Raw genomic sequence first — 14272 nt, forward strand, 5'->3', positions numbered from 1 at the left:
CTCTCTCTCTCTCTCTCTCTCTCTCTCTCTCTCTCTCTCTCTCTCTTTCTTTTCAGCATACTTACGGCGTACGTGGAAAAAATGCGATCGGAACATGGAATGATTACGAAAACTTTGGGATCCTTCGATCTTGCAAAATGTCTTTTTAAAGATAAAAATTTTTGTTGCACTATTATAAATAGAAATTATAATAGACCGAGAAAACTATAAATTTAACAAAAAAAAGAATCCTATTTTTGATCGAAGTGGAACATATAGTGTTTAAATATTTCTGAAAATTTATATATTACATTCATCATCATGAGCAGAACCAGAGTAGTAATATCATTTATTAAATTAACAAGCACTTTAAAAAATATAATATTTATAATTTAGATGTTAACTAGAATCATAAATTTGCGAATAATTTATTTAGAATTTTGACGTGCAATTTGCAAAATTAGATATATGTGTATATTCACACGTTAAATATTTAAGCACTAAGATGCGCTTCAACCAAATATAGAATTCCTCTTATTCAATTACCATTTTAATTAATCATCATATGTATTTAACTACATAAAACTTTATTAAATATATTTTTATTGTGTGCGTCTGTTATTTACTGTCAACGCTGTTGGGTTTAAATACTCTCGCGATATAATTGCATACGAAAATGACTTCGTCGATGCGAGACGCTTCTGCAAGCTTTCAGTGCGATGAAAACGTTCTCCAAGACTCTAAGATCACACAGAACTTCGACGTTACGAATAATTTCATTTCCTCGCGCAGCTAAACAAAGGGAATCACGTTGTAAACGCGGGCGAAAAGCTCGCTAAACACTTTGAGATTACCAACACCGATTCGAAGAGTAGAGCCTTTAAAGATTCGCGCGGAACGGAATTCTCCTTTAAAGAGAATGGGAACGTCGCCGCGGAAAGCTCGGTAACGCGGCGTTCGCGAGAGTAACGAAAGGCAGTCGGCGAAATTCCACAGGGGGTGAAGGAGCTTAGTAACTGTAATTCCTCGGGACGAGACACTAATCGGAAATTATGCAGAATAATTTCAGTTTCAAGGCATCCGAGCCGCTTCGACCCGCGATCGTTTACGACCGCTTCCTTCCGATCGCCTTTGCGCCTCTTGCACGACCGTAATCTTCCAGCAGCCGATCTCTCAGCTGCCGATCCCCTTCGTATGGGAAGTAAAATTCTTCTGCCGAAAAATTGAAATGAAGCGAGACGCCCAAATCGGTTTCGTTCGCAAAAGTGCCGTGCTTGATGTACCATAGGTCGACAACCATCGTGCTGAAGCCGCATCTTCGTATATCCTGCAGGATATCCGAATATCCGAATATTTCAAGCCGAAGCGCGAGAGAGAATCCGTCTGTATACGATCTCCTCGACTCTATATCGAATTTTTAGAAATCTGTCAGTCAACGAAGAATTCAGAGTTTGAAAAATTTTATAAATATTTAGTGGCTCGAATTATGAATTTCTGAATTTAAAAACCTTATAAAATGTTGACGCTTCAAAGCTGACAAATAATAAATCTTTGAGACATGAGAAAGTCAACATTCTAAAATTAAGAAGAGATAAAAATGTTTGTGATGACTTATAGGAGTTTCATTAAAGAAAGAGAAAGAGATAAAGAATGTATTGTTATTCTAGGACAAGCATCCTAAGAGCATACGGAATGAGTAAACAAAAACAATTAAGAGTGAAAACACAAAGTAAGAAAACAAATGAACATGCAGAAATTTAGAAAAAATATTACATGAAGGTAAGTAAAGTAAGATAAAATAAAATAAACAAGAGTAATAGAATGAACACACAAACAAAAACGAAAACAGCAAGTAACATGATAGAAAAACAGCGAGAAAGAGAGAGAGAGATAATCATTATTTATTATGCACCCTGGGATATACTCCCCTCAAGCGCTAATCATAAAAATTAAAATGCTCGGAAATGAATATAATAAAAAATAGCATTAAAAGGCTGGAGCTTCATAAAATGTAAGTAAAAGAAAAAAAAAGGAAAAATAATTAACAAAATAAAAAGGGTTAATAGAGGGTGAGACACGTATAAGTCTCTGATTGTAAATAATATTAATGATCGTATTGAGAGAAAAAGTTTAAAAACGCAAAATCAGAAAATAAGAAAAACCGTGTAGAAGATAATTGTTGTTTTATAGATCTCCATGTTGTTCTTGTTCGCTTCCTATGATGAGAAAGTCATACAGCTACCTCTTCTGTGACAAGTCGCACGTGCGTATCGCACCTCCCTCGTAGCGTTAATTTGGCGGTTAAAGATTTCATCGTCGCGATGAAGTACGTGCGGGCGGTTTCATTATGGCCTTCCGGTACAACGAGCCACTTCAAAACGGCCTACTTGCTCGTTCACGACGAGACTCAGGTACCCGTACTTGCTCATTGAATTATTGCGCTCCCATGGTTGCGCACACAGTTAGTGCACGGGATCAGTTTAGTTTGCAGCAAGCGAAGGTAACCATTGAGCAAAAGCTACGTGGTAACGGGCTTTAACGTCGCCGAGGATAGTGAAAGGGAGTGAGAATTAAGAATGAGGGTAAATTCGATCCGTGCATGCCGAACTAACTTTTTATTGAATAAAGAGAAAGTTACATACCTCTCACGTAAAATGTGCCGTGAAAAATTATTTTCTTAAAGCTGACATATCGCTTTAAAAGAACGTAACGACATAAATCAGCGCGCGGAAAGAATCTTATTACGATAAATGCCTATAATACTCCAATTGGAAATCCAAAGGTGAAAAATGCAGTCTTGACAGACGTAACTGATGATTTCAGCATATCTAAAAGAATCCAAGATATCGTGAAGAAGACTCGCGAATATGATCACGTTTTCAAATCCGCATGAATTTCCGGATCCATCGACAATCGTCGACAATCGTCGGAATAATCAATATTCGTGCGCGAACATAATCCGCCTGCATTCACGGAAATCTTCCGTTGTCACAATCGTCAAGTCTATGTCGTGTGACGTTATCGATTCGTTATATATGCCCGGCATTGCATTCCGTTAAGTGTTTCAATCCGGTGACGCCCTGCCAGCTCGTCAAATTGTCGTTGCTGCGAAAGTGGGTCGCGCAGCTGTCGGATTTCCCGGCCACAAAATTTTCGCCAGGAGAGTCGCGATTTCTCCGTTCCTGCGAATAATAAAGAATCGACAGGAAGACATGCACGAATGTACTCGGAATCTCGCGCAGCCGCTACGGGTCACTCACCGCGTATAAATTCACCGGGACTCGCAGTCTCAGCACGATCGCGCGGAAAATTCGCTGAACGGACGTGTACCCGCTCGGTAATCCTCCGTGCAATTTCATATATCCACCATCTGAGATCGAGTAACACACGCGTGATAACGCGAAATTATTCCACACGACCGTATACGGCTCTTTTGAATCGCGGGATTATTTCCCTAATCTCCGCGCGAGAGGCGTGTGTATAATTTTCTACAAAAGAAAATTGCAATTGTTTGTGCTCGGTGCGCAATAATAAAGGTGCGGCAAATAAACGCCGCGACACATTGAATATGAGATATTAAAATAATGATACGGTAAAACGGGAACTAGTTTTATTTGCTGCATCCACTTTTCGAGATTGTAAAACGCACGCGAAATTATTCAAGGTTTCTTTCTACGCGCGGTTTTTGTAAGTCGCGGAATGACTTTTTCTAATCTCCGCGAAAGGAAGATAATTATCTGTAATAAAATTGCGAGCGTTCGTTCTTTTTCCGTAGGTAAAATACGCTGCCGTGGAATTAAGACTAATAAGTGCAGGCATCAATGAGCAAGCGTGCGTAATGGATCGCGTATTTCGTCAATGGCGATAAAAAGGAATTAATGTGACCATAAAATGCATCCTGTGTGCGAGAGTCATAAAAAATCCAGGCGATACATCTCAGCGCGCGGCACGGAGAGATTTTCGCGAATGAAGCGACGATCGTCGAAATGGGATCACAAAGCGTTATTGACGAGAGGGAAAGTAATGGAAAATTGATCGGGTTTGATGACAGTCAGGTGCGAGCATAAACGATTCTCGTCGCGCGGTTATTATTTGATTCGGTCATATCGGAGATTAAAATGCACGTGCCATCGCATTAAGCGCCGCGCGTATTTTTTTAAGCATCCGCCACTGTTTCCCCTCATACATTCGATATTCGAGATTGCGTCCTGAATTTATGATTACGTTCCGACTAATGCCGACGACGTAGTGAAAAAAAAAAATTGAATAATCGACGCGGTAAAGGTTTTATCGTGTTATGCAAACTTTTTAGATAACCCGTTACTACGCGCAAACATGTAACAAAAAATCTGTTGACACAAAGTGAACAAAAATCATGTTATATCGCGAAAACGAAGAAAATATTGATTTCACGTGCAGCGCAGAACGTTTTACGGTTTTTTTTTCGCCCCCTCCCGGAAAAAAATGGCAAAATATTTGTCCGAAATTCCAGAATATGGTATTTTGACGCGGTCAACAAGGGTCATCGATTCTACATACTTTCGACGTAACCGTCTCCGATGAGAGACAAAAAAAAAATAACGTAAAAATCGTCGCGTATTTGATACAACGCGCGATACAAGCGATCCTTTAACGTATTATTGTTTAACCCAACCGCGCTTGAAATCGAATTACAACGGTCGAATGTATCGCGCACGTGCCTATATCCTGTGCTATTTCACAACGAGAGGAAGTTAAAGCCAAACGATGGTAGCCGATCGGTATGAGAAGCGAAAATCGACATTCGCGAATTTCCTGCTCATTGGCATGAAAAAGCATCAAAAACGTTAATGTTAATTGTTAAAAGACACTAAGAGTCGACGCGGAAATTAATGCGTATTTTCTTTAAAACATTTTAACAAATATATTTGAGTATTTCGGTTCCAGTCTAAGCCTTCATTTTAGCAGACAATAAAAGTTATTATAGAACACTTACGTGTCATCTGCATCTTACTTATGCTCGTTTCTATCAGTATAGATTAATTTTATCTTATTGTTAGTATAACATTATTTTTCATCTTTTTCCAATTTTTATAATTACAAAAAAAGTAAAGTTAGTCGAATCGAGATTAAAATTAAATTACATTAATAGAAATAAACATTAGTAAAATTGATTTCTTAGTGCGTCACTATGGTCGTGAATCCATAGGATGAGCTATTTTGGATTTTCACGGTGAAAATTTATATTCGTCGAAAAACATTCTACTATAAATTACGAATTATATAAGGTGTACTAAAACCTTGTCAAAAGATCGGTTCAATTTTTTATCAAGGAACAATGAGAGATCCGGCAGACACGTGCATCTCGAATACTTTAACACTCGAATGCTCGGTATCTTTGCTTACTCCTGCATTACCAGCCCTGTGGATTTAAACACCGCGCAGCGACTGAGTAGCGACGCATCTCCGAAAACCTTCTCGCATTTCAAATGGGATAACGCCGCGTCGCCGTGGCGCGTTTCACGCGTAATTCCCATGAAAAGTTAAACCGGGACATATCCTGTGTGTGCATATTATATGCAGTGTACGGGTGCATCTGACACGCGAGATGCGCGCCGCGCCCGAGAACGTGTCTACGCGCGGCTATGACAATCGCGGCGCAGCCGGCCGACCGAGTTGACATTTTCGCATTTTCCGGGTGCTCGTGTCGTAATTAATTATCGGTTCGTCGCGACCAAAATAGACAGCCGCTCACTCGAGCGGAATTTCGCGTGCCGACCGATATGACGGCCGGTGCGAATTCTGTCTTCGGCAGAAATTAGAAATCGACGTGTAATTCCGCGCCGTCGACGTCAACCGGGACCGACCCGTTCCCGAACGCATTTTAAACGTTCCGTACCCATCGACTGCATTAATCATAATATATGATTAGGAAAAAGCATTTAACTTTTAAATAGGTAGGTGGCTATAGTATCTCACGTAGTTAGCTTAAAAATCTTATCTGCAAAAAAACAATAAAAATATTATCCAGAAATTTTAAAGTTCATTTTTACATTCCTCTAACTCATAAGGATATAAATGATATCAAATAACTTTATACAGATTACTGAGAAATACAATTAGAAAAGAAATTTTTTTAGATGTTCTGAATATACCACACCTACTTATTTAAAGAATAAATAAAATTTAGGTTGGTAATTATGTTCAATTTTTATTTCAAGAACGTCTGAAATAATGTCTTAAGGAACTAACATTCTAATGTTGCTCTGTTATTGATTATAATATTTTAAGACTGTACTTAAGACAATTTTATTTGCACTAAAAGAACAATGTTACTAAAATATCTAAAAATTAGGTAAATACACACGTATAAAATAATTTTGTTGAACCATTAAAATAATTATGTACGATAAAAAATTCAAGCATGATGAAGGATGCTGCGAAAAATTTTCTAGCAATCAGTTTAAGCGTCCTGCATAATTATCTTGATAGTCCTCTAAAATTTATTTTCAGGTCTGTATTTAGTTTTGAATATTCTAACAAATCTCTTTTTTTTTCCTATAAATAAGAATCGACTATAAACACCGACTTTGTAGAACCGGAAAATTTTCAGGATTATTTGAAATCAGGCAATCGCGTACCTGATACTTATTCCTTCGATGGTGAAACAAGACCGTCATTTGCCTTCTCATGCTCAATATATAAACCTCATCTGTATTTTATTATCGCTGCAGCAGACTGCGCAACTTGCGATATGATTTTATGAGAACCATAAAACGTCTGAAGATATGTCTTGCGATTGGTACTCAACATCTGCAGAGATCGCACCTTACAGTATACTATCATATCGATACTGCTCTCCTTATACTCATATTTCGCACTCCACAGATTACGCGATTGCGTCCATTTTTTTTTTTCGATGCTGAAATCGATACAGTTACGGGACTTCAAATTCCTATGTTGTACAGAGACCATACTCGATAAATTTTTCTCTCTTTTTTTTTTTTGTATTGCGTTTTTGTCGAGCCAGCAGCTGAATTGCAGGAATCTCTCGCGCAGACTGTGGAAATATGCGACGGTGTATCGTACCGGCGTAATTAACCCCCGCAATCGCTAATTAGCGACGAGTTTATGTGTTATCGTGTCTGTGTTTCGGCTGAATCGTATGACGTAATCGTTGCCGAGTAATACGGTAACGACAATGTCTGACGACCTAGTCGCGCGCGTTTATCCGAAATTACGCCGGTACTTGTGGCTGTGTAACTGAGAGAAATTGTGTGGTAAATATTTGCGCGTCATATATGTGGGAAACTCGTTGCGAGTTAATTGGCTACTAGTTCGTTCAATAATAAGTTAACATCGACGCATCACTCGCCGCGGGGCTAATAATAAAACTCGTCTGTTCAAAGCGACGAGATCAGCTTCGATGATCAGCAATAATTACGTTACATCGCGATTATTGAAGAAATTTCAAGTAACTGATCAATTTGACAAATTGACATTCTTTTATTTCAAAATTTTCCCATTGAATTATATTTGGAGCGTCTCATCGGAAATTAATTCAACGCGCTACGCCGGAAATTTCTCTCACTTATAAAGCCTGATACTTTTGTATATAAAACGACTTATACATTTCCTTCTAATTTACAGGATGATTACGAAAGGTTACGTAATTTCATTGAAACGTTAACGTCGGCTGCTCGTAATGCTGCAGTCGTTGAATATCCGAGCGTTAGAGCGTGGAACGCGTATTCTTTCGAGTAGATTTAATGCATTATACGATATTCGTGTGTCATCCTGTAATAATAAGTTCTTCCAGCACCCGGTAGCACACGTTGGATCCATCGATCAACAGAAAGACACGATAAGACTCTATTCACCCTCGCCCCCGCGCTCCAGCTCTCTCACAACCAGCCCACCCTCTCTCAGCAGGAAATGACATGCTTACAGTGTCTCTTACAGCGAACGACCTAATTACAAGTTTACCTTTTTCTGTTTTCTGTTCGCTTCTTATGTTATGGACCGACCCTGGTTTCCGGTTTCTCTGTGCAGTCCTTCAAGGTAATTCGCCACCGCCTTTTTCTCTAAACTCTCTATTACCGCCTTTATCTCTCTTTCTACCGCTCTGAAACATTCATTCGGATCGCCGTCACATCAATGTGTCACCATAATTGTACAGAATGCCTCTTGAAAGTTTCTATATCAGCTCGCCGTAATAAATCTTTGTGTATTTGCTCATCTCAAAGAGCTCTTTGACTTTTAAAAATCCGTACAAAGAGAATGCATTTGACACTTTTTAAAAAAACTACCGCGTGTTAATTGAAATGCGAATGGAATACGCGTAAAGGTGAAATGAAAAGATACATATTTCAAGTTCTTTTTGTATTCGTTACTTTGTGGTGACACATACATATACACATTACATACATCATCCACACGCTCACATACAATTCATCATTTTCGATCTCTTCATTCTTCGTAATACATTCTGTTTCTATTTTCTGCTTTTCTGTCACCCTTTTCGTTCTCTTTTGATCTCTCTCTCTCTCTCTCTCTCTCTCTCTCTCTGTCTCCATGAGCATTTCACGTCTTTTTGATAGTTTCATTTTTTCATATGCCTCTTCTCGCTCATTGTCGTTATCTTCATTGCGTGCTGATGTCTGATCTTATTCGCGCGAAACGTTTTTCGGGATCGATGTGACGGAGGAAGTATTTACTCACAAAGAGTGGAGAACGTTGCTCCCGGATCTTCGGAACGGTGCTCCCCTTTTGGCTCGTCGTAGGAAAAGCCATACTCATCCCTCGGAAGAGGAAGACGACGCTGAACTTTTTGCCGCGCGCGTATCTCGCGGAAAAAAAGAGCGAGATATATACCTCCACGTGTACCGTCATCGATCCGCGTTTCGCGTGCAACATCGTCCATAAATGCAGACACCGGCGCGCATTACACGACGTCGCCAAGCTATGCAAACTGCAAACCACCGTGAGAGCTTTAATGCGCGCCTTTTCCGCGTCCGTCGTACACCGTACGCGCGCAAGTAGAGCAGCACGAGCGAAGCGATGAACGAGGGAGGCGGGCGCATGCATGTGCACGCGCGACTTGGAAGGCGGAAGAAAGAAAGAAAGAAGAGAAGAAACGCACAATGCGCGCGCCCGCACACTCGCGCGCACTCGCGAGCACTCGCGAGCGTAGAGCGGCCCGCTGACTTTGCATTTTGTAGTCGGTGTTTTTTTTATGCGTCCTATTGCCTCTCTTTTTCAGCACCCTTTCCACCCTTCCGCGCCCACCCTCTCGACCCACATACATACACCTCGCCCTACCTTACGCTTGACGCGCCCGGTCGACAAAAAAAAAATCCGTGTATTTTTTACCTTCCCTCTTTTTGCACGACACCACCGCTATATATGCCGCCAAGCGCGATTTTTGAGGCCCTTTTCCACACGGGACTGTTTACCCGCCGCTATTTACGATGCAAATCAAAGCGGGCCCCTTCCTTCTCCCCCTTTTTATATAGCGCAAAACAGCCGTCGGTCGATTAACGATTCAGGATCGGGTCGTTGAACCCTCGGCTTCTGTGCATTCTAATGAGACTCTTGTCAGAAGCTTCTTCAGGGAAATTTGCTCCTGGAAGAGTGCAGCTTTTTTTTTAGCAGAAATATTGAGATTTTAGTAGATGTTTAACGTCCGTATATGAATATTTGTTTTAGAAATTTGCAAGCAATTTTGGAAAATTTTTCAGAAATGAAAATTTGATTAAAATCGAAAATATAAAATAAAATATAAGAGGATGGAAGTAATCGAGAGTTCTTTTTTCACATTATTAAATAAGTTTTTTCTCTGCAATTTCGAAGCTCTATCAAATTTTTATATATAAACATATAGGTACGAAAGAATATAAACACAAAACTATTAAGTTTGGAAATCGACGCATTAAGTTATAACTAATTAATAAGTGAAGCAAAATCTAATATGTAACTGACTACTAAAAGCACAGGACGATAATTTAATTTTGTTTTTATTTCGTTAATTTTATCTGTTAACTCGTAATCACTCGATAGAACGATGTTTGTTACAAATTTGATTATTGTTAAGACGCAGTAATGTTAATTGAGCTTGAGTTTTCATCATTACTAGCTAACTAACTAGACCGAGTATTGTCATTCTTACACGAAATTGTTGCTCAAGATGATTCAAAACAAGAATCGAAACGTACAAGGTTTATAAGTTGAAATATTGAAGTATTGTATATTCACACATAACAATAATTTTGTTAACAATAACCAATTGCTGACTCATATTACCTGTCATTTGTTATAATTCACTTTTTAATTTGATATAAATATATACGCTTTTAGAAATTTTCGCAGAATCTTTCAGAATTCATTTCCTTCGGTGTGTAAATCTGAGCGAATCAAATTATAAAATAATAAAAAGGCAAGAAAAATTTTTATCATTTCTAGTCATAATCGACTCCAAAATTTCATTAGAAATACAATTTCAATTTATTACAATAGATTATAGAAATTGTATTATTAGCGGAATTTTCTTAGGGTTTTTGTCCGAAAATGAGACTTCGATTTTGTCGATGAGCCAAGATTCGAATTTGACCGACTTCGCAATGCGGCAAGCTGAAATTACGCGCGGACAATGTTCAATCGTGACCTTTTTACGTGCAGCTTGGTGGACTAATAACTTGGGTTAATGTTCGCGCCGCGGGTCACTCGTGTACCAGTTTTAGAACGTGAGTAAAATGCAAAAGTAACGAGTTCGAGAACGATGATTTTGATAGGTGTTTCTCAATGATCTCTAATTGAGACAAAACACATTTATATGACGTTTATTGATCGTTATCAAAAAATGGTGAAAAGATTGCTCTCTGAGAATCACAAATGTAAAAAAACTAAAAAGTAATAACTATAATTTCGAATCGTTATTAATAAGTTTGATGAGTTAATTAAAGATAAATAATAACATTTTAAATTTTAATCTGTGAATAATTGCAATTATTTTGATAGAATTTCCATCCCGTGACTTAATTATTATACTGAAAAAATGGTAAATCTCAATAAAAAAAATTTTTCGTTTAAATAGTTATAAGTAAATATTTATTAGAAAAATATAAACAAATATAATACAAGAACCATTAATTTGATCGAATTATTATCTCTTTATTGAATAAGTATTTACTTGCTGCAAATAAATGTTTACTCTCAATAAATTCTCTTTTTAGGTGTGACATATTTGATGTCGAAAAACAGTAAGCAAATGTGGCAATAAAATTTTCATTACCGAGATATCGATCGTACGTTCATCAATTTGTAATAAAAAAAAATACGCTACTTTATTCAATATTCTGTATAGAGTGATTGTAATGGTCGTTCTATTTTTAATAATCTAACATTTTTGTTACAACACAAAGTACGAACATCGAATAACGTGTGTTCGAGATTATAATTAAACTATAAATAGTTTATCTCTCGCAGAGAAAAATTTTTCTATCTGATGCGTACAGCTAACTGATAAAAGCGGATATTATGGACGTCGGGTACTATCGATCGCGATACTCTTCCGGTTGATCACCCCGAAATGTACTAAGCCAACCCTTAACCGATCCTCGACCAAAGATCCAAAGGGAGAAAATCGCTCCCCGCACTTGATTGCACTCGCACGCTGCGAGCCTCGCAGAGACAACGTCCAATTTATTGTTAGTTTCGTCGTAGAAACGCATGCCTGATAGACTGTTATATGTATGCGTTAACGAGGACATAGTCTGGATGCATAAAATACATATACAGACACACACGCGTACATATACACGGATACGCGTACACGACATGTGCATGTCAATAATTCTCATATCGATAGAGTTCCAAACCTTCATTCAATAAACGTAGAAAGAAAAAAAGAATGGATTTTTATGGCCGTATCACACTAGCGATTGGAGATTGAGGCTGCGTTCGCAATCTTTTGATCAATTAGGAAGCAGCTGATGGGGCCAGCCGTTCCTGTTTAATTGGTAAAGAAACGCAGAGACACAATCCAGATCGAAAATATCCTCATATATTTTGCGATATTTTCAATATTTTACTCATAATATATGGATATTTCTTTGTATTTTCCTCTCAAAAAGTCTCCCAAAAATTCTCCTTTGACTTTGTGCGTCCTCAACGAATCCTTCGGTGTGAAAAGAGAAAACTTCTAAATGCAAAGAAAAATCCCCCAACAGCGACGCTATCTCCAATCGCTAGTGTGATACGAGCATTACAAAGATAAAATTGTTGATTCAGATGGAGCTTTACTTTCGAACGCTCCGCCGAGCGGATTCCAGCATCCAAGATTCCCGCTCGGCGACCGCGGACAGTCCCGCATTCGCGTGTTTCGAGATTTCTAAAGTTTTCCTTGTTTCGGAGCTGAGTGATTGTCTGCCACCCGAAACAAGGATCTTTCTGGATTCATTACTCAGCGTGGTCGTTCGCTATTTACAATCCTAAGGAAAGGAAGCCCGAGTTCCGACGCGCCGCGTGGAGAAGAAACGGGAAGTCTCGGGGAAATGAAATATGCTGCGACGAAAAAAGTCCGCGAAAAGCTCGCTCACCCCTTTCTTTCCGTCTCTCTTTCGCGTGCTTTCATTCGCTATGGAAGGCGAAGACGAGACTCGCTCGCTCGCTCGCTCGCTCGCTCGCGCCAAACAAGCGTCGTAAATTTCAGCGTCCTGCCTCGAGAGAATCGTACCTCATCGAGAGAGGGAATGCAAGCTCGCTGCTTTCTTGCAGCCGCGTGTCGACAGTGGCTTTATCTTGGAAGAAAGGCGTCCGGCCGAAGAAAGTTCGCGAGGAGTTCCGGGGGCGTTTTCTCTGTGCCCCTCCGTGACGGAAACGGAATTGCGATGATATCTGCACCGGAACTTTTTAAATATCGCAGACAATAGTTCACGCGATTATTCGTGTTTCAATACGCGACCGCGTTTCCCATATAAAATGCAAAAAAGTCACGTAGCTTGTATATTAAACTCGGATGACTATAGATATTACATTTTCATCACCGTTCTGATTCGGTGAGAGGAAAGCGCGTTTGAGATCCCTGCGGTGATTTTGCCCAAATTGGAATTTGTACGAATGGCAGTGCAGCGCGCAATTAAATCTGGATGCTTGTTAAACAGAATAGCGCGTTTTGGTGACATAAACGCTTGACAATCGGTCATTAATAACTTTATTCACGATCAATCACATGGCCAATCTAGAGCTCGCGGTCGTTTTTATCACAAATGCGTGTTTCCCATGTCGCTCGGAACAATGTATACACCGACACTAATGACGCGTTAATAATCTGGAAAACGCAAGCGCTGACATAAACGTATCCGTGGGCTTTAAAAAGCTATTTTTATCCTACGGAAAGCAGACAAGGCGTGACGCATTACTCACTTCCGATATTAAAACGCCGTATAAATCGCTAAATCCTCGTTTTATCGGACGTTGAGCTATTTCTTCATTATCTAACAGCTTTTTGTTTGCTGCCTTAAATATCATTTACGTCATAGACTCGAATGCATCACAGAATGCATCAATGAATCTATTATTAACAGAAATAAAAAGATATTTTCGGTCAAAGCGGACCTTAGTGCTTAATATAACAATACTAAGTGTAAAAATACTTTTATAAATGTATTCATAAACAAAATTTATTCTTGTTCCTCTAGAAAAACTGCCGCGTGTATTTCACAGGCATATCGTTATCTCTCTTAATATATTATAGCAGTCTACACACAAGTGTTGCGTGACTTTCGATCATATTATTCTTCAATCTGAGAGACGCACCTTCACGATACAGTTAAAATAGACCTTTTTTTTTCACCTTAAACTTTCCGTTTGCGATAAAACGACCGGGAAGTTCCTGAAAGAATCGCGACGCAACGCGCGGGGAAACGCAACGTCGTAAAGCACGTCTCGACGCCGCGCCGCTCGGGGACCAGCACGACGTTCCCCACGTCGCGAGATGCAATTCGAGTGTATCCTACGGACATAACTGGGACTATCAAACTATAATACAGTCATTTGGCTGACTAGTATAGAGAGTTACGCGGCCGGCAAAGAGCCGCGTGTTTGTGGGCGGCTTTTACGAGACTCTTAAAAGTAGACTTAAACGCTCGTTCAGTACTTTTACCACGACTACAAATGCGGCGCGTATATTTTCAGTCTGACGTTACAGCGCGCAGCGTTACGACGTCACGATGTTACCCTGACTACAGTTTGACGAGAAACGTCGCGAGCGAGCGAGCGAGCGATTAGATCCCGTAAATCGATGTAACCGCCAAAC

At 39.4% G+C, this 14272-nt stretch overlaps 1 protein-coding gene across 1 annotated transcript in view; it reads left to right on the forward strand.

Annotated features, from left to right (window-relative positions):
• The window catches only part of Fas1 (fasciclin 1 Fas1 domain-containing), a 107609-nt gene that overhangs the window by 61318 nt on the left and 32019 nt on the right, over window positions 1-14272 (forward strand). The window contains exon 7 of the mRNA XM_018539481.1: window positions 8011-8019. Within this exon, the coding sequence (XP_018394983.1) occupies window positions 8011-8019 (9 nt within the window). The remainder of the gene's footprint in view (window positions 1-8010; window positions 8020-14272) is intronic.

Source organism: Cyphomyrmex costatus, unplaced genomic scaffold (genome assembly GCF_001594065.2).
Source record: "Cyphomyrmex costatus isolate MS0001 unplaced genomic scaffold, Ccosl1.0 scaffold102, whole genome shotgun sequence".
In the NCBI taxonomy this organism is placed as follows: Eukaryota; Metazoa; Arthropoda; class Insecta; order Hymenoptera; family Formicidae; genus Cyphomyrmex; species Cyphomyrmex costatus.